A 19,641-nucleotide genomic window follows, 5' to 3' on the forward strand; every position below is an offset into this window, starting at 1 on the left:
TGGAACTTTCTCCATGGTTTGACTGATCATTGATAGAAGTCATTGGAGATGTTAGAAATGTTTGTGTCAGATCAAACAAAGGACTGGTTTTTATAGTCACCTATCTCGCATACTTAGCATCAAAGATGGATGCAAATTAATAATAAAGTTAATCCCAGGAAGGATACATTTATTAAGATGTCATCTCGTCTTCAGTTGAAAGAAGTCAGGACATCCATTGGGCAGGTAATTCAACACTTTGTAGCATTGTCTGTATCCAATTCCTTGTCTTGTAAATGTTTTGTTTTTCCTATTTTTGTCAAACCGACAAGTGTCAAACAATGTTAGTTGTCAGTCTTAAGAGGAATAAAGAAGTCAAAGTTTGAGAAGCCAAAAATCTTAATCTATTGAAGTGTTTTTTTAAAACTAGGGCAAAGCGTTCTAACCAAGTTCTGAGAATAAGTCTGCAGTTTTGTCAAAGTTGATGATGGCATTCCTGATAAAGTGCCTTTAGAGAAGCTGGGCTCCCCATCACTGCTTTCTGTTTGAACTTCCAAAATTATTGAGAAACCATGCAGATGGCTCTGTGCAAACCGAGTTTAACAGTGTTTATTTCAAGATATTGCTGACGCTACCACCCCATTGCTAAAATATTTTCAGTCAGGAGTTCCTTTTATCCATAAGTCATGTGAACCTCAAGCTCTCACAATACTTTGACAGCTGTGTGTATCTTTTTTTATTTATACACTCCACACATGGAAGGAAGAATATACTCAGAAGCTATGAACAGTAGGCATGAAGTGGGAGTGTCACTAGATTGGTTGGCTTCCAAAGAAAACATTGCAAATAGATAAGTACAGAAATAGTAATGAGGACATGTGAGAGATTGTGGAATCTGGAGCAGAAAAGATCTGCTGAAGGAAATCAGTGGTTTGAGAAGTATCAATGGGAGGAAAAGTTTCAGGCCGGAACCCTTTGTCAAGACCTGATGGGTTGAAGAGCTCCGACCCAAAGTGTTAACCATAAAGAATTTTCCTTTTTTTCCACTGCTGCTTGATTCCATTGAGTTCCTCCAGCAGAGAGTTTTGGTGCGAAGTAAAATGAATGATTGGGAGGTTTGGAAAGTCATTGTGGAGTTTTTGGTTGATGATCAGCATACCTGTGACTGTAAAGAAATGTTTTATTTTTTTTTGTTATAATGTGAAGGAGACTGCTGATGGGGAAATGATGAATCCTCCCATCCTTGGTGGGAGTCAACTGTACCTTCACCTCTGCGCAATACCTGTGTCATGTCACATCTTTATTCTTGTCGTGAAATGTAAATGCAGTAAAACCCCTGGGATCCGGGACCTATGGGGATCGATAGATGCCGGATAAGTGTATTTGTGGGTTTCTTGATATTGTGCGTTGTATGATTTGCAAACTAACTGCTAGGGGTGCAAATGTTAAACTTCCGTATTTTTTAACCTATTTATTTTTTTGTGGTTTTTTTTGCCAGTTGCTTGAATTCTGGATAACAGGGATTTTACTGTATCTTTATTTCTTGTATCTCTACAAGTGATATAAGGTGTGAAATTTTGCAGCAGGACCCACATTTTGTAGATCAAGGTTGACCCTACAGGTCAGAACTCCTCCAGACAAGAGACTTGCCTTATCTGCTTCAACTGAATTTGGACCCATGCCGTGGTGCAGGAGTAGGTTACAAGCCTGCTGCACAAGTGTGGCTCAGAGTCGGAGTTTGCCCAATGCCTTTTTGTAGTGGGTACAATTTTCACATTTCTCAGCCAAGTTTGCTCCACCACAGTTGGGTAACTGAATCTAGCCAATGCTCTCCTTCAAAAAGAGATTCAGCCATCCTAGCTCATCTCATCGATTCAGAGAATCCTTCCCGTTATCAGTAAAGCAATGGAAAGAGGCTGCTTGATGACATTATTGCTGAACTGGCCAATTTCCCAATGGAATGCAACATTCAAAGCCTGAAAATGGATAGTGTTTGTAACAGACTCCTCCAGTCTTCAGGGAGTAGCTTCATCAAGGTCCACGGCAAGTGCTCTCCCTTACTGCTGACTGGATAATCTGGACCAATAACTTTGCCATATGATAATACTGGTAAGTCATCCACCAAGGGTTGAAAAATGAGAAAATAAAAGATGTGTTCAAAAATATAAGAGTGAACAAATGAGTGAAATGCATTTAATTGTCACTACTGGCACTACTGTTTCTGAATCATTGATCTGATGGGTTGAGGTAGGGTATTTATGACTGTTATTTTCTGTTTTTAATTACAATTTAAAGAAATACAATTAAGTTTTTGCAAATAATTTGGCAATAAAACAACCCAGCTACTTGCCCTGCATTTGTCAGTGGTCTGAAAATGGCCACGATCACTTTTTAAATATAATAGAGAAAAGGGGAATAATTTTTAAAACATGATTATATGGAAAGATAATATTCTGATCAAGACCTTTCACCTGAACTTCAGTTTAAATGTGAATCATACAATTGGGGTACGAGGGTTTTGTACTGCTAATTTTATGGGAGATCCCAAGTCATGCTTTCTTGAGATTCAAGTGATATGAATTTAGAATGGATTGAATTTAACTGAAAATCCAAAACAAAAACGGTAGTTTCTGGAAACCTAAAATGAAGAAAAACATGTTGAAAATGCTCTGCAGGTCAGTCAGCATTTGTAGAAAGAGCAAGAAATGACGTTGCAGGTTGAGAATCCCTCTTGAGAACTCGCAACAGTCAGTGTCTTTGATCTGAAACATTAACTCTTCCTTGTTCCATAGACGCTTCCCGTCCTGTGTTTCCAGCATTTCTTGATCGACTTAATTTGCCTGAATTGTTGTTTTGTCGTGTTGTTTGAGAAGTCTGGCAAGTTGAAATTCCTGTTTCACCTTGCATGAAGAACACAGTAACAGAAGTACTGCAGGTTTTGGGTGCCTGTGATCATACTAATAATCCCAGCAGCTGTTTAATATTTCTGCTTTTTTTTTCCATTTTAGGAGACCTTACCAATCCAAACCATGGAAGAAAAGCCCACATCAGTTGCTGCGTTAGCTTCATTATTCAAGCACAAAATTAATGACACCTCGGAAAAGGATGAGGCATGTATTCAAATCATTTTACAAGAATTGAAATTGCCAATAGCTAAAGGTGGCGTTAATAAATTATGCTGGTATTAAAAGCTTAAACTGTTCAAGTTTACTTTACAAATGATTGATGGACCTGACCTATCTGGGTCACATGATCACACCTATTCTATCCAGGTAATATCTGTCTGATGCTCTGTATCCCAGAGACCTGTCAATGGGTGGCCTGTCTTCTACCTCCCCTTGGGTGATGTATACATCTGTTTTTCTGAGATTATTAAAAATTAAGTATTTAGATTTTTAAATGACACATTTTAATAGTTATTTATAGTTATTTCCATAAAAATTGTTAAATATCTTTTACTCAGTTCATATTTTGTAATAATAATTTCTAGTTCAGTTTCTCAGTCATTATGCTGCACCTGGAAGTATTTCCTGTGAAATGTTTTAAACATTGAAATAAACATTTTAAAAATAAGCCTGTTTGTTCTCTGCACAGAAAGTTCCAAAGGGACCAATCCGTAGAAAGCCTCCATGCTCTCTTCCATTGGGTGGCATTAACAATAATATGAAAATTGCAACAGATAATAATGGAGATGAGGTAAAACATTCATGTTTTGATAATGAAATGATCATAAAATGTATATCAAAATGAATTTTGCCCTCCTGAAGCTTTTGCATTTGTGAATGCTAACACATTTTCTGAGATAATGCTGGCAACTCCAATCATTATTTGCCTATTCTGACTGTCCTGGAGAAGATAGTTTTGGGAATATTGAATCAAACCATTCTGATGAGGGTACTCTAATTTTAAACGTAGTGGTATATTTTCAGTCACTATGGTGTGCAGTCTGGAGAAGACTATGCAAGATCTGTGGTTGACTTGTAAACCAAGAAGGAGAATAGATTAGGAAGTTCCAGAATAGTCTGGGCATATAACTGGTGCTTCATACAGATGGTGCATGCTATATAAACAGTGCATTTGCGGAGGAGGTGTGCATGGGAAGCTGATCAAAATCTGATAATGCAAGGAGTTTTGTCCTGAATGAATATTTTTATCCAGACGTACACTTACCTAGTCAAGTAGAACATATTCCATCACATTCCTGACCTGTCCTTTTAGGGTGTCAGGAGTTGACTTGTGTCCTAACCTCATCGTGCCACCACAATATTTATGTGGTTGATCTAGTGGAGTTTCTGGTCAGTGGTTACCCCATTGATGGCAATGCTTTTGAATAATGCAGGTAGCTGGTTTGACTGTCTTGTTCTGAAAATGTCGTTGTGAGGCATTTCTTTGGTATGAAGGTGACTGGCCACTTACTTACTCTTCCCCAAATGTTTTCAAGGTTCTACTGCATTTAGGCATGATCTGTTTTATTTTCCAAAATACTCCAAATGGAATTGAAATTGTTAAAATATTAAGTGTTTCTTCTACTTTAATTTACACAGAAGCCACCAGTTAATGAAGCTTCACGTCATCCAAAGTTGAAACTGAAAATTTCCTCTCCACACATTGAAAAGCTCCAGGTTTGTTTCTGGGAATATTTGCGACTGTTGCACATTGTTTGCAGGGTGATGGATGCGTAACCGTTACACTAAAACCTCAAGCAGCCTAAAAGACTTGAGCTGACTTGTAATGCGTTTGTTAGCATCAATGGAGAGCAGTGGGGTTGCATTCTGGATGTTAGAAGTGTGTTATTGGAGGAGCCATCCAAATGGATCAAAATATCCACCTGGAAAAGACTTCTGAAAATTATTTGTTCTTTGTCTAAAACAGTATGAAGAACATTTAAAAACAACATTGAAGTTATTTACTTTGTTTGCAGCCTTAAACGTTTATACAGTACCATTTGATTCAGCTATTTGCTAAATGTTTAATTATAATATGAACATTTAAACTTGAGGTTGCACTTTTCAAGAATTCAGAATTACCATTGTGAATTGTTATTCGACATCTAACCAGCAGACTTGATTTCGGCCAACAATTTTCTTTTTTTAAAAAATTAAAACTTGAGAAAGAAAGCATAAACTTTACCAACCATCAGGTTATCCAGTGCAAGTTGAACATGGCTTTTGCCCATTTCTCACTGGTGAGGAGCTAGCTAGCTTTTGGAGAAGAGCAGAGAGAGTTTGAGACTCATGTATAGGTGTTGATGATGGTCAAGCACAAAAAGAATATTTGAATTTCACGTCTTTTCTCTTTCAATTTGTAGGCCTCCCTGCTCCTCTCCCCGACTGCTCTCATGCCTGGAGTTGGCCCAAGGAGCCCATTAAAATCTTCCTTCTCACCATTTGCTAGTCCAGCCTCCACTCCGGAAAGCCTAGGAACATGCTCACTATCCAGCGAATCCAATGGCTCTCTGATTACCGTTGACCAACCAAGAGAATCAGAACCTTTACAGAGTTTGCACAAGGTAAATTCAGAGCTTCACTTTAAATTGTGAATTTAACTCTGATATTTAAAAAAAAATGTACAAGAATGGAAACAGGCAGTTTAACCCCCCTCAAACAATCTGTGCTGTTCACTGGCTCCTCAGTGCTTTGCTCCTATCCCTTATTACTTTAGATTTACAAAATTCCATCTCCGTTTAAAGTTGACATTTACCTAGCATCAATGGCTGTTTGCTACCATCCAGTGCATTGGTGCTGATGAATGTTTTTTAAAATTGACCTTTTTACCTGGTGTCTGGAATCCATTTAATTACCTGTGGTACATTCTGTAATTACTATTGGTCAGTCCAAGGACCATCTAGTGTTTTCATAGCTAAAGCTGTCAACTGTGGAGCTGAGAATGTGCAGGACCACTGAAACAAAAATATTAAGTCCTGACTGTTACCTTCCAGTACCATCAACATCTTAAGAAAAGTTCTGGGCAGTCAGATGAACTTGGGATCATGTTCCCTCTGGTACTGCCTTGAACTGATTAAGGTGGTCTTGATTAAACCTGGGATTAGCAGGGTGAGTAGGGAAAGGATGTGATTGATGACTAGTAAGGGATGGGACCACTAATGGGATGATTGTCCAGGGGAGGGCTGGGATGAAGAAATAAGGAAGGGATGCTCATCCATGCACTCAGAGGAGCGTTCTTGTCAACCCACAGGGTAACCAAGTAATTGCCTGCCTGCATTCCACTGCCAGATCTTACTTGAAGCTGGCTCTTGATCAACATGGCTCTGAGCAGTGCATGGCTGTTCCTGTCAAAAGCTGCCAACCCTAGCCCAGAAATGCTTTGACACTTGGCTGGGCTGCACTCCAAGTTTAGCTAGCCTCAAATAGACAGTGTCATAACCACTGTACAAGGGCTCCCAGGCTGTGAAATGACCTGACCTATGGAAATTCAACTATATGCAAATTCTCCAATAGTATTTTGAAAGCATTTGTCAAGTTAGTAACAATAATAAAATATTTTTAGGGCAAACTATGAAGGCACCGTGGTTAGTGGAGTGGTTAGCACAATGTTACAGCACCAGCCACCAGCTGCAAATCCAATTTAACCCCTGGAAGGAGTTTGTACGCTTTGCCTGTGGCTGCGTGGGTTTCTTCTGTGTACTCCGGTTTCCTCCCGCTTTCCAAATGTACGGGGTTAGAAGGTTAATTGGTCACATGGGCGTATTTGGATTGCATGGGCTGGAAGTGCTACATCTCCAAATTCAAGTGAAATTAAATGAGATGGTGAAGAAGTCAGTGTGGGTCAGGCTGAATCCATGAGTAGAGATGGTCAACCAACATTTCAGGTTGGGACCCTTTATTGACATTCTATGGGATTCATTAATGACTGGGCAGAGAATAAATTGCATTAGTCTAATTGTGGATGGTATTAGGGTGGTTATTGATTGACATAAATGATTATGATATGTGTGACTATAGCAAACAGGCATTTCTAACGTGGAAAAATTGACTTGCAGATCTCAGGGATGATACCCTTGTGTAATCCATGGACTGCCCCTATTCAGAAGTAACAAAATACTAAAAATCACGTTAATTTAAATTATTATATTGTAAAAATGGTCTTAAAGTTGATAAATGAAATGCTTAATATTAAAAACCAAATAAATACCATATATTTTAGTGTGTAAGTTGAAACCTTCAAAAAACAGATACAAAAATTAGACCCTAAATTCAACCTAAAAAAACGCTTGACGTAGACTCGGTGTATTAGGTGTCCAGAAACACCAAAAGAGAACCCAACCGACAACAAATTTTTATTGGAAAAATATATTTAAAATCCACCATCACTAAGGTAAAGAACTCGACAAGAACATCTGAGTCTCACTGTTTAAACAGTCATCATACAGGTTCCGATCTGTATCTGAAGGATCAGTTTCTGCTTAGTCATCCATTATCTCACAATAAATCATCCTTCGTACCATCCGTCGCACAAGAGATACTGCACTTTTTAAGCGATTTTATTACAGTCTCAACTTTCACTTTATCCCGTGCTTTGATCACAAAGACACAATGCAAACTGGTGTTTCTGCTGGTTACGTATTATAAACTGGTGAAAGCTTACAACTTTGTCATCAAGATCTTGTGGTAGTTTCTGAGCAATTTTTGCCTTTTGTTGTAATATCAGATTTTCCTGTTCATGAAACGGTTGCACCAGCCGACTGTAGCTTCCAAATCGTCACCAAATCGCAACTTTGTCCACTTCAGTGCATATGCTCTAATTTTATTTCTTGTGACTATGTAGCAATCTTGCCTCTGTTTGAGTCCCCATTCTGCAACATGATTTTCCAACTCTGACCAACGAGTGATTCTCTTCTCATCGAACATTGTTTCTTCAGTATTTTTCTTAAAACATCTTCATTCTTTCTCCACTCTCCTCCATCTCAAATGTCCTCGTAGCAGAACAGTTGCTGGATTTCTTGGCCACTTCTATGACTTTTAACTTAAAACTCACTTCATACTTTCGTCATTTTGCTGGAGGCTCCATGATAACAAGCACCTTCCAGCAACACCAAACAGCTGTCAACACAGTTTGGGGGGGGGGGGGGGGGGAGGTTGACTTATACACTGATATATGATTAAAACAATAAAAATGAGGCTGAAAATGGGGACCCGACTTATCTGAAGGTTAACCTATATGCCAAAATATATGTTATATATTAAAATGTCTTCTAATTAACATATTAATACACATTAATTTAAAGTTTAAATGACCTGAAACTCCTTGAAAACCAAATCAAAGTATTGAGTTTAGGAGTTGGGATGTTATGTTGAAGTTATTCAAGTCATTGATGAGGCCACACTGAGAATATTGTGTGCAGTTCTGGTTGCCCAGCAGCAGGAAGGATATCGATAAAATTGAAAGAGTGCAGAGAAGATTTACTAAGGTGTTGCCGGGTCTTCAGGAGTTGCGTTACCAGGAAAGATTAAACAGGTTAGGACTATACTCCTTGGAACAAAGAAGAATGAGGGGAGACTTGATAGAGGTTTATAGATTATGAGGGGTATAGACTGAGTAGATGTGAGTAGGATGTTTCCACTTAGATTGGGGGAGATAAATATGAGAGGTCATTGCTTTAGGCTGAAAGGGGAGAGGTATAAGGGGAACGTTTTTCACTCAGAGAGTGGTAGGAGTGTGAAATGAGCTGTCATCTGATGTAGTGAATGCAGATTAAATCTTGAGTTTTAAAATATGGATAAATACATGGATAGGAATGGAGTAGAGGGTTATGGAATGAGAGTAGGTCAGTGGGACTAGCTAATGTTATTCGTTGGCACAATCTGGAAGGGTCAAATGGCCTATTTTTCTGTGCTGTAACGTTCTATGATTTTAAATAGAAAATGAATGTGCACCAGTCCTAACATTTTGGTTTGACCTCATTTAGAATCGAGCTCGTCCATCACTGAAGCGGCGACCACCCAGCAGGCGATTTAGAAGATCTGCCTCTGATGATGTGGGGAGCACAGGCTCTGCAGAAACGGAGCCTCTTGACAACTCTGCCAAACAAGTGGAGCCCAAACAGAGTGGAGCAGAAGAGGAAGGGCATGATGAAGTTTTTATTGATCCAGTTCAAAACAATAATGGGGTGGTCCACTCTTCACCATGCTCCTCAGCCGGAGAGGGGGCCCACTCTTCGCCTCACACCTCGGCCGGGAAAGATATCCACTCTTCATCTCACTCCTCAGTTGGGGAGGAGGCCCACTCTTCACCTCTGATCTCAGCTGGGGAGAAGGCCCACTCTTTGCCTTGCATCTCAGCTGGGGAAGAGGCCCACTCTTCGCCTTGCATCTCAGCTGGCGAGGAGGCCCACTCTTCGCCTTGCAACTCAGCTGAGGAGGAGGCCCACTCTTCGCCTTGCATCTCAGCTGGGGAGGAGGCCAACTCTTCACTTCGCTCCATGGCCCGTGCCCCCTTGTCTTCTCAAAATGAAGAGTCTGAAGTGTGTACTATTCTGAACCAATGTGAGAAAGTCAAAGACAGTGGTGATTCTTCAAATATAATGCTGGGATCTACAGACAAAGAAACCTCTGGTATTGTTTGTGACGCAGTGGGAAGTGAAGCCGTTGTTTCTGAGATGCCCAATCAAGAATCAAAAACTGAGGAAATGAAGACAATAGACAACTAGCAGCAAGTTGTCAATGCAGAGGTAGGTGAAAACGTTTTGAGAACCAGGTCATGTGCATTCCAATATTTGCATTGATTAACTCGCTCATAATCTTTTCCAGAAATCTTTGTATTGGGCTGGCAGGAGGATTCCAAAAGGGAAGCAGCAAACTCAATTCATCAAAACTCTAATATCTGTCTTGTGCAGGACAGCTGAACTTAGAAAGTTTTCTTACAGTTCTTCAACTTGCATTAAAAACATAATTTTTTTTTACTTTGGATTTCATTTTTTTTAGTATATGTTTGATTTTCTCTTAATATTTGGATTCCCAGCATTTTGAGGAATTTTTTATTTTAATACTTGCACATCAAAAAGCAAAGGGGTAGGCTATTAAATTCACCCCCTCTCCATGGATACAGGACGTGCAATTCCACACAAGGAGAACCAGAGATCAGGATCAAATGAGGGATATTGTTCCAGTAGATAGAACAAGACACAAACTGCTGGAGGAACTCGACATCTATGGATGGGGCCAGAGGGATGTCAATCTGCATCAAGATTAAGAGTGCAGAGGGGAGAAAGCCAGTATAAAGAGGTGAGGCGAGGGCTGGTAGGTGTTAGGTGAGTGATGAGGAGAGAGATGATGGGCAAGTGGATTGCAGGGGTGACAGCATGTGGTTGAGAAAGATAAAAGTGCAGGGGAAGGAGCAGATAGAGACAGATAGGGGGAGAATTGTTGAGGGGTGGGGGGAAATGGGCTGGGAGATGATAAGTACAGATACAAGAGGCTAGAATCCGACAGGCACTGGAATCTGGTAGTTAAGGAAGTGATGTGAACACAGCTTAGGGAGGGATGATGGGCAGATGGAGCTGGGTTGGGTGGGGGGTTGGCCAACCATGAATTGAAGGTTTATCTATCCACAGAAAGTGTGAGAGAATCAGGGAAAGTAGTTAATCCCCTTCATACCTAACATGTTCCTCTTGTTCTTTCCATCACGGCAACTTGCTTCTTCATTGTTTTGGTGGGATATAAACAGACGTCTGAGCAGGACAGCTTTTCTGAAGTTGTATTCTGTCACCTTTTTTGTCTCTTTAAAGTGCTCTGCACACCCACAGTTCTTTTCTACTCCATGTCACAGGCAGGGCCATGCTGAACAGCAAGCTTTAACGGGACAGTTGCCATGGAGCCAAGCTCAGTAAGATTACAAGGCCTGATTCTAAGTGGCACTAGTGAGTGTGAAACCCATTGCTGCAAAGTTTTCCTGCTTTTTGTATTTTCCCTTGGATAATAATACAAATCCTCTTCAGTGGATTGCAGTATGGTAGTCTTCAGCTGATCCCAGAGGGTTTCAGGGGACGAGTCAGTGAGGCGGATTGCATCCTCGAGCTTTGCTTTGAGGTTTGCCTGGAAGTTTCCTCTCACTTTGTCTCTGCTGGCAAAGAAGCGAGCTGCCCACCAGGCTCACCTTACAAAGCCGTCCTGGCCAGAGAAGAAACAAGCCTTCCGTCGCGCATGCAGCCATCTTCAGCGCAAACTCTGGGTGATCCAAAATGAGTGGTGGACTAGCCTCGCCAAGCGAACCCATCTCAGCACGGACATTGGCGACTTCAGGGGTTTTTACGAGGCTCTAAAGGCTGTGTACGGCCCCTCATCCCAAGTCCAAAGCCCGCTGCGCAGCTCAGACGGCAAAGTCCTCCTCAGCGACAACATCTCCATCCTCAACCGATGGTCAGAAAACTTCCAATCTCTTTTCAGTGCCAACCGCTCAGTCCAAGATTCCGCCCTGCTCCAGCTCCCTCAACAGCCCCTAAGGCTAGAGCTGGATGAGGTCCTCACCCGGGAAGAGACATATAAGGCAATTGAACAACTGAAAAGTGGCAAAGCAGCAGGTATGGATGGAATCCCCCCAGAGGTCTAGAAGGCTGGCGGCAAAACTCTGCATGTCAAACTGCATGAGTTTTTCAAGCTTTGTTGGGACCAAGGAAAACTGCCTCAGGACCTTCGTGATGCCATCATCATCACCCTGTACAAAAACAAAGGCGAGAAATCAGACTGCTTAAACTACAGGGGAATCACGCTGCTCTCCATTGCAGGCAAAATCTTCGCTAGGATTCTCCTAAATAGAATAATACCTAGTGTCGCCGAGAATGTTCTCCCAGAATCACAGTGCGGCTTTCGCGCAAACAGAGGAACTACTGACATGGTCTTTGCCCTCAGACAGCTCCAAGAAAAGTGCAGAGAACAAAATAAAGGACTCTACATCACCTTTGTTGACCTCACCAAAGCCTTCGACACCATGAGCAGGAAAGGGCTTTGGCAAATACTAGAGCGCATCGGATGCCCCCCAAAGTTCCTCAACATGGTTATCCAACTGCACGAAAACCAACAAGGTCGGGCCAGATACAGCAATGAGCTCTCTGAACCCTTCTCCATTAACAATGGCGTGAAGCAAGGCTGTGTTCTCGCACCAACCCTCTTTTCAATCTTCTTCAGCATGATGCTGAACCAAGCCATGAAAGACCTCAACAGTGAAGACGCTGTTTACATCCGGTACCGCACGGATGGCAGTCTCTTCAATCTGAGGCGCCTGCAAGCTCACACCAAGACACAAGAGCAACTTGTCCGTGAACTACTCTTTGCAGACGATGCCGCTTTAGTTGCCCATTCAGAGCCAGCTCTTCAGCGCTTGACGTCCTGTTTTGCGGAAACTGCCAAAATGTTTGGCCTGGAAGTCAGCCTGAAGAAAACTGAGGTCCTCCATCAGCCAGCTCCCTACCATGACTACCAGCCCCCCCACATCTCCATCGGGCACACAAAACTCAAAACGGTCAACCAGTTTACCTATCTCGGCTGCACCATTTCATCAGATGCAAGGATCGACAACGAGATAGACAACAGACTCGCCAAGGCAAATAGCGCCTTTGGAAGACTACACAAAAGAGTCTGGAAAAACAACCAACTGAAAAACCTCACAAAGATAAGTGTATACAGAGCCGTTGTCATACCCACACCGGCATCACCTACGGCTCCTAGAACGCTTCCACCAGCGTTGTCTCCGCTCCATCCTCAACATTCATTGGGGCGACTTCATCCCTAACATCGAAGTACTCAAGATGGCAGAGGCCGACAGCATCGAATCCACGCTGCTGAAGATCCAACTGCGCTGGGTAGGTCACGTCTCCAGAATGGAGGACCATCGCCTTCCCAAGATCGTGTTATATGGTGAGCTCTCCACTGGCTACCGTGACAGAGGTGCACCAAAGAAGAGGTACAAGGACTGCCTAAAGAAATTTCTTGGTGCCTGCCACATTGACCACCGCCAGTGGGCTGATATCGCCTCAAACCGTGCATCTTGGCGCCTCACAGTTCAGCGGGCAGCAATCTCCTTTGAAGAAGACCGCAGAGCCCACCTCACTGACAAAAGACAAAGGAGGAAAAACCCAACACCCAACCCCAACCCACCAATTTTCCCCTGCAACCGCTGCAACCTTGTCTGCCTGTCCCGCATTGGACTTGTCAGCCACAAACGAGCCTGCAGCTGACGTGGACATTTACCCCCTCCATAAATCTTCGTCCGCGAAGCCAAGCCAAAGAAAGAATACAAATCCATAAAGATAATTTCTGTGGTGATATGTAATTCCACCACTAGGCCACCAGGGGGAATCCCGGTGACCTTGTATATAAAGCAGTCCAGAGCTACAGTCTCGCCTTCCAGGTTTGTCTTGCAGAGAGACAAGACCCTCTTAGTGTCCATATTAGTTTATTAAAGCTGTCTTATACTCACACTGCTGTCATGGTTATTGTCAGTAAATTTCAATGTGAAAAAAAATGGCTAATATCAAGGGTGCGGAGTGATGTTGGGAAAGTTAGTCTTTTCTAGAAAATCCTGCTGGATTTTACTGCCCCGTTTTACTGCCTCGTGTATTTATTGTAACCAGCCTTTTTTTTTATTTAAGGAAAAACCTGAAGCAATTGAAAAATAAGGATGTACAAAAGCAAGTCAAACCAAGTCATCATTTTTTGGAGGCCTCTGGGCTTTGAAGTGTCCATTTCTTTGAAGATTAATTACTCTTGTCTTCTAGGGCATTTAATTTTTCTATCTGCAAAGGTTTGTCTGTACTCCTGCATTGATTTAGCTACTCCTCCATGCTTGTTCTGGTGGTTGAAGGTTGAGCTTGCCACCTCTGTTTGTTCTCGTATCTGCTCCACCAAGTCAGATTCCAATATTTTAATACATAAAAGGGGAGAAATCCAACAATCCAACAATAATAAAACTGAGCTGCCATTTTGTGAAAGGTTTAGGTCTTAAAAGTATATGTACATGAAACACATCCACTCGTGTTGGGTATTATTGCCTAGTAACTTCACATGCATCGACAACTATTTAAAATTAGATGGTTAGAATGAGGACAGGGGAAAAGTCATTCATCTATTGAGATCTAATGTGGTTTTGGATCCTGAAATTTGTTCCCCTGTTTTCTCAAATAAACCAGCAACTATTGCCTGAGTAGCACTCTGTACGTACGTCGGCAGTTAGACTTGTCAGCGAGCACCAGCAATGTTCCATAACTTGTTTCTGGCTGAAACCATTCCTGATCATCCCAGTCAGTCAAACTGAGTCTGGAAGGAATGGGAAAGATCTCCCAGTTGTCCACCAGGCATCATTTAGCCAGTCAGTGAGAGCTAAAGGCAAGGGTTAAGTTAATAAATGTTCATCTTGTTAAGGGAACATGATTAAAATACTTTACTGAAAGCAAAATTTGCTGAGAATGTTGCTCAAAATTACTACTTTTGAGTCACAAGTGCATTTTTCTAATAAGTTCAGAATTTATGAAGCTGTCATTAAAAATCGCTCAATAAATATGTAACCATACTTAGTTAATTCACTGCCACTTCCTCTTCATTGTTTCAAATGGATGGTGGACTTCTGCATGATGTGCTCACCACTAACAGGAAAGTATTTGCACATCTTGAACCAGACTGTACTTGTTGCACTTGGATTGAAAATCTGAGGAAGACACGAAGTTACTCACCGTAACTTTGAGCGAATGAAGGCTTAATTCCTTAGTGATTGTAATTAATGTCATGGGTCTTCCTGTCAGCCTAACATTAGAAGGCAGGATTTGATCCTCTCCCAATGAATCCAGCCATTCATTACCTTCTAACTGAGCAGATCGGCAGATGACTGAGATGATGATGTATTTAATTGCTGAATGAGCTCTTTGTTAATGGAAAAATGCAAAAGTCCGGCTTAGCCAAGAAATGGGAATGATCATTCTCAGAAACTTTCTAAAACTCGAGATTCTGCAATTGGGGAAGTCGACTAACAGCATTGCATCAAAACTTTCTCTACTGTGCATTGCAGTTGATTTGGAAAGGTCATGAAAACCTCTGAGCCGGCTGGCAGCTGAATTTTCTTTTGCCCCCACAACACTTGGAGTAAGATCCCAGGATCAAACCTGCACGTTAACTCCTCGACAACATTATAAATATACTCATCCCAATTCACTCCCCTGGCATGTAGCTGCCTATATTTTATGCTGCTTTATATTTCTCTTGGTTCATTGTCTTCCTTTACAGGATTCATAGTGGCGTTTGTTATACCATTAAGAAATGTTGCCTAAGCAACCTGGATGTAATTGGCATATTAATATTTTGTATTTGCTTTTCCTTTTAAGAGCCTACCTTGTACCCGTTCACTCCTTGTGCATCACTCATCATCCTAACCTCTGTCTCATTTACACTTATAGATTTTTAAAATAACTTTGTTTCCCAGGACACAAGGATTTTTAAATAAGTAGAGAGATGAGGTAGTGGTGCTGCAGGTAAAATAAGCGACACATTGACATTATTACAAGACTGATTTAGAGAATAGTGTGACCTTTCTGCAGCTTGGGAGTTGCACATCATCCTGTGTATGTTAGTTCAAAAACAAGCTGCAGAAATGTAAAACTGCTTAAATTGTGAGAATGTAAAAGGGCGATAAGGCTGTTTGGATTCCAATATCAATGCCTTGTCTGTAATTTGAATTTAGTGTTTCAACTAAAACTTTCAGTGGGGATAAATTTATCATTCAAATTTTGCTTCATTAAACTGTAACCACATCACAAGATATTGTTCCTGTTTGGAAGATTTAACTTTTTAGATGCTCGAGTAGTGGGCAGCATTATTGGGAATGATCATAACTTCCAACTAATTTTGCATTTCATTAAATAATCTCTATATCATTGATGCCAAATGATGGTTTGAACTTATTGTGATGAGACACGCTGGTCGATCATCTCTTACAAAACTCTACAGTAACAAACTCTGTTTGTTACCAACAGCAACTTTGAGAAAAGAGTAAGAATGAATCAGTAGAAAAGATTGATTAAAAATAATCTCCCTAAGGGTTCAAGCTGGGTGACTGTTCAGGCACTAATTACTCTAAATTAATTAACAGGTAGGGATACTGATTTAATGAGTTAAATTTAGTTTCACAAGCTGGAGTTGAAAACTTCCATTCATTCTATCTGATGGCCTAACATGAGCTATTTACGTGTGTTCTAGAAAACTCGCCTTGGTAATTTGCACATTTTGGAAGCAGATGATCAAAGTGTAGAATATAGGGAATCCTTAACAACTACATGTATATAATCACCAAATAAACCAGGCATTTTTCCTTATTGCTATTTAAGTAGAATATTGTTAATTGGAGATCCCCTATAAAGAGCATATTGTCTGGCACCAGAAGGATATTGGTATTATTAGATTACTGTTGTAGTCACCAATGAATGGAAATGATCCGAAATATGTTCTTGTACTATAGTCCTAAGAGAAAACATCCCTTGATTGCCCCAGAAAACAAAATTTGCTTAATTTAACACTGTCTTAAGTGAGAATGTTAGACATAAGAGCTGCACAAATTAATGCAATACTTTACAATTAATATTGCATTGTATAAGATTTTCATGGATTTATATGAAGCGTTTGTACTGCTACCTATGGAGACTTTGTTTGAGTGGGATATATACAAAAAGTCTGTGTTTTCTTCTCTTTTGATGAAATCTATGTTATTTACTGCTTTTGTGCTCTTTTAACTTGAAATAAAAGTGTTATGAAAATGTGAATCCCGATTTCAATCTTTTTTTCAAGGCAACTATTTTTGTGTCCTGACACTTCTGTATTTTAAGAGAAAATATCCTTTGTTTGCTGTTCCTATCTTTACAAATAGTGCCTCTAACTAAGTTGAGGCGTCATTGATGATAGACATTGCGTAGAGAAGTCCAAGATGTGCACATCCCACTGTTACTGACTCGGGTAAAACATGGGGAAGTTGAAACCACTAGTTTCTGTGCCAATAAATTTTAATAGAGCATTGAATTTACTTCAAAATGGTTCAAATCTGCAGTCTTTTCAAATGTTTCCACCCAACTTCTACCAGGGTTTTGCAATTTACACTGACCCTCCAATTGTTCCATTATATAATTTGTAACTCTCTCTTACTGAAGAAAAGTCTGCCCTTTTGAATAAGGATTCTGACCATTGGAAATTCCAACAAAGAAAAGCTTTTCCCTAAAGATTCTGTGTACTAATTCTGGATTGAGTCTACTTATTTTCTGAATGCCAGTTCTAGTCAACATTATGCAATTTTGATGTCTTTATCTGCCTTTCCAAAAGAACAGGAAAATTGCTAAAACCACAATAAAAGTTGATCAGATCATTTCAATAATTTTCATTCTTCAAGTCTTGAAGAATCCATACTGTTTGGTTATTCTGCTACCTGAGGTCACTTAAATCCCCCAATGGTCAAGTGCAACTCGACGAAACCACGTTCTCCGGTCCTTGGTGCAAAACACGCAGACATAATACACTACACATACAGACAAAAAACACAAGTGCAGGACAAATAAATATTGCTTTGTAAGTATCAGGGTCTTGGATGGATAGTATGAGTGTGGTGATATGACCACCAGCCTACTGCAGGGGGCGATCTGTATGCGTAGGAAGATCACCTAAGGGCTGACTCCACCTGGCCGGCTGTCAATCAGCTGACCCGAACGTAGACCTGAGCCAGACCCTCCTGAGCCAGTCACATGGGAGCCACCAAAGCATGAACTGGTGCTCAGACTTTTACTGGAATAAAGCCTGTTGTACAGTCTTTTGAGTTTTGTGTTTGCTTGCTGCTACCTCGGCGCACCACAATTTATTCCAGTAAAATTTTAAAAAACAACCATGGAGAAGTTCCTGTCAATAGGGAGCGTGGAGATCAACCCTCAACACCTGGAAGCCCAAGCGCGCTTTGAGATCTGGAGGCATGTGGTTAAGGCGTCATCCTAACACAGGCAGAGGTGATCAACACAAACCAAAGATGACTCATGGTGCTCCGCACCAAGCTGGGCCCTTGAGCTTTCCAGGCCATAAGGACTGCACAGATTACGGACCAGCGATGGCCATCCTGGAGAGCATATTCAAGCCCCCGATGAATGTGGTCTACGCCAGGTACCTGCTCAGCGTCAGGTCTCAGCAGCCAGGTGAGACAGCAGGCACCTGTCTGGGGCCCTATGAGAACTAGCCCACCCATGCCTAACTGGGACTGGGGCGACCAAAGGGGAAGTGGAGCGATTGATTCGGGATGTCTGCGTGCGAGGGTTGCATTCAAGGAGCGCCCAGCAGAAGCTGCATTTCCTTTGGTCATCCAGCATTCTCACTGCCCACAAGAAGAAGCTATTTCTCAGCCTGGTGGCGCTGGCTCTGATCCCTGCTCAAGAGCATCCCCACCTCCTAGAACCTTTAATTCCTCATCCCTGAAACAAAATCATAAAGTGATGCAAACTCTCCACAATCAGGCAGAATCTGAGAGGAGAGGCTGTTCACATTTTGGGTCAACTGCCCTTCATCAGAACTGGAAAACTGAAACCAAGCTGATCTTGAGCTTTGAAGTTTTAAGTTGCAACAATTTCCGGGAGCTCGCAGTCTGTCTGAATCAGAACAGTCCAAACGTTGACTCCGTTTTTCTGTCTCCATTAATATAGATCAGTATAACACAACATGGGCCCTTTGGCCCACAGTGTTGTGCTGACCTGTGTCAACCTACCCCTCCCTCACAGCCATAACCCTCTGTTTTTCCTGCATTCATGAGTCTGTCTAAGTTTTGAATGTATTTATATTTTATCGGCCTCCACCACCTCTGACATATCCCAAAACCACTTCCACTCACCTTAAACAGATGACCTCTGTTCAAGTCCATTGCTGCCCTTACAAACGGTGCTGGCTGTCTTCCCTGTCTATGCCTCTCAGTCTTACACACCTCTAAGTCACCTCTCATTGTCAGTCACTTCAAAGGGAAAAGCCCAGCTTGTTCCATCAGAACGCTGCCTGTCTTTCCGCATAAGGCAGGCAGCATCTAGGTGAATCTCCTCTGCATCCTCGTGGAAGCTTTCACATTCTTCCCATAATGAGGCACCCAGAACTGACTCAATATTGTCAGTGTGGACTTACCAGAGCTGCAGCATTACTGCCCGACTCTGGAACTCAATTTCCCAACTAACGAAGGCCAGCGTACCAAATGCCTTTGTAACCATCCTATCAACATGCTCGGCAGCCTTGAGGAGACTATGGATTTGGACCTCGAGATCCATCTGTGCATCCGCATTACAGAGAATCCTGTCATTCACCTGAATTCTGCCTTCAAGTTCAATCTTCCAATGTGTATCACTTAACACTTATTCAGATGGAATTCCATCTGCCACCTCTCCTTCTAACTCTGCATCCTGTCTCTATCCTGTTGTAACCTATGATAACCTCTACACCAGCCGTTCTCACCCTTTTTTTTGGCTAAGGCCCCCTTTGGACTCTGCTCAAAGTTCATGGGTCCCCTTCCCTGTGAAGCAGTCAAGTTTAGTGAATTTCTTCTGTACTTCTCTCCCACTGACTACACAAAAAACATTTTTAAAAAAAGTTTACAATAATGGGCCCCCTCCCCCTTTAAATATGCTCCATATGAGCCATGTTGAGAGTGGTTGTTCTACACTAT

At 41.5% G+C, this 19,641-nt stretch overlaps 1 protein-coding gene across 1 annotated transcript in view; it reads left to right on the forward strand.

Annotated features, from left to right (window-relative positions):
- The window catches only part of LOC138738411 (capZ-interacting protein-like), a 62,556-nt gene extending 45,821 nt beyond the window's left edge, over nt 1–16,735 (forward strand). The window contains exons 2-8 of the mRNA XM_069888537.1: nt 1,478–2,088; nt 2,988–3,089; nt 3,574–3,675; nt 4,524–4,601; nt 5,288–5,488; nt 8,906–9,667; nt 13,583–16,735. Of these exons, the coding sequence (XP_069744638.1) occupies nt 2,077–2,088; nt 2,988–3,089; nt 3,574–3,675; nt 4,524–4,601; nt 5,288–5,488; nt 8,906–9,646 (1,236 nt within the window). The 5' untranslated portion in view covers nt 1,478–2,076 and the 3' untranslated portion in view covers nt 9,647–9,667; nt 13,583–16,735. The remainder of the gene's footprint in view (nt 1–1,477; nt 2,089–2,987; nt 3,090–3,573; nt 3,676–4,523; nt 4,602–5,287; nt 5,489–8,905; nt 9,668–13,582) is intronic.
- The last annotated feature ends 2,906 nt before the right edge of the window (nt 16,736–19,641 follow it).

The sequence above is a fragment of the Narcine bancroftii genome, chromosome 7 (genome assembly GCF_036971445.1).
Source record: "Narcine bancroftii isolate sNarBan1 chromosome 7, sNarBan1.hap1, whole genome shotgun sequence".
Lineage (NCBI taxonomy): Eukaryota > Metazoa > Chordata > Chondrichthyes > Torpediniformes > Narcinidae > Narcine > Narcine bancroftii.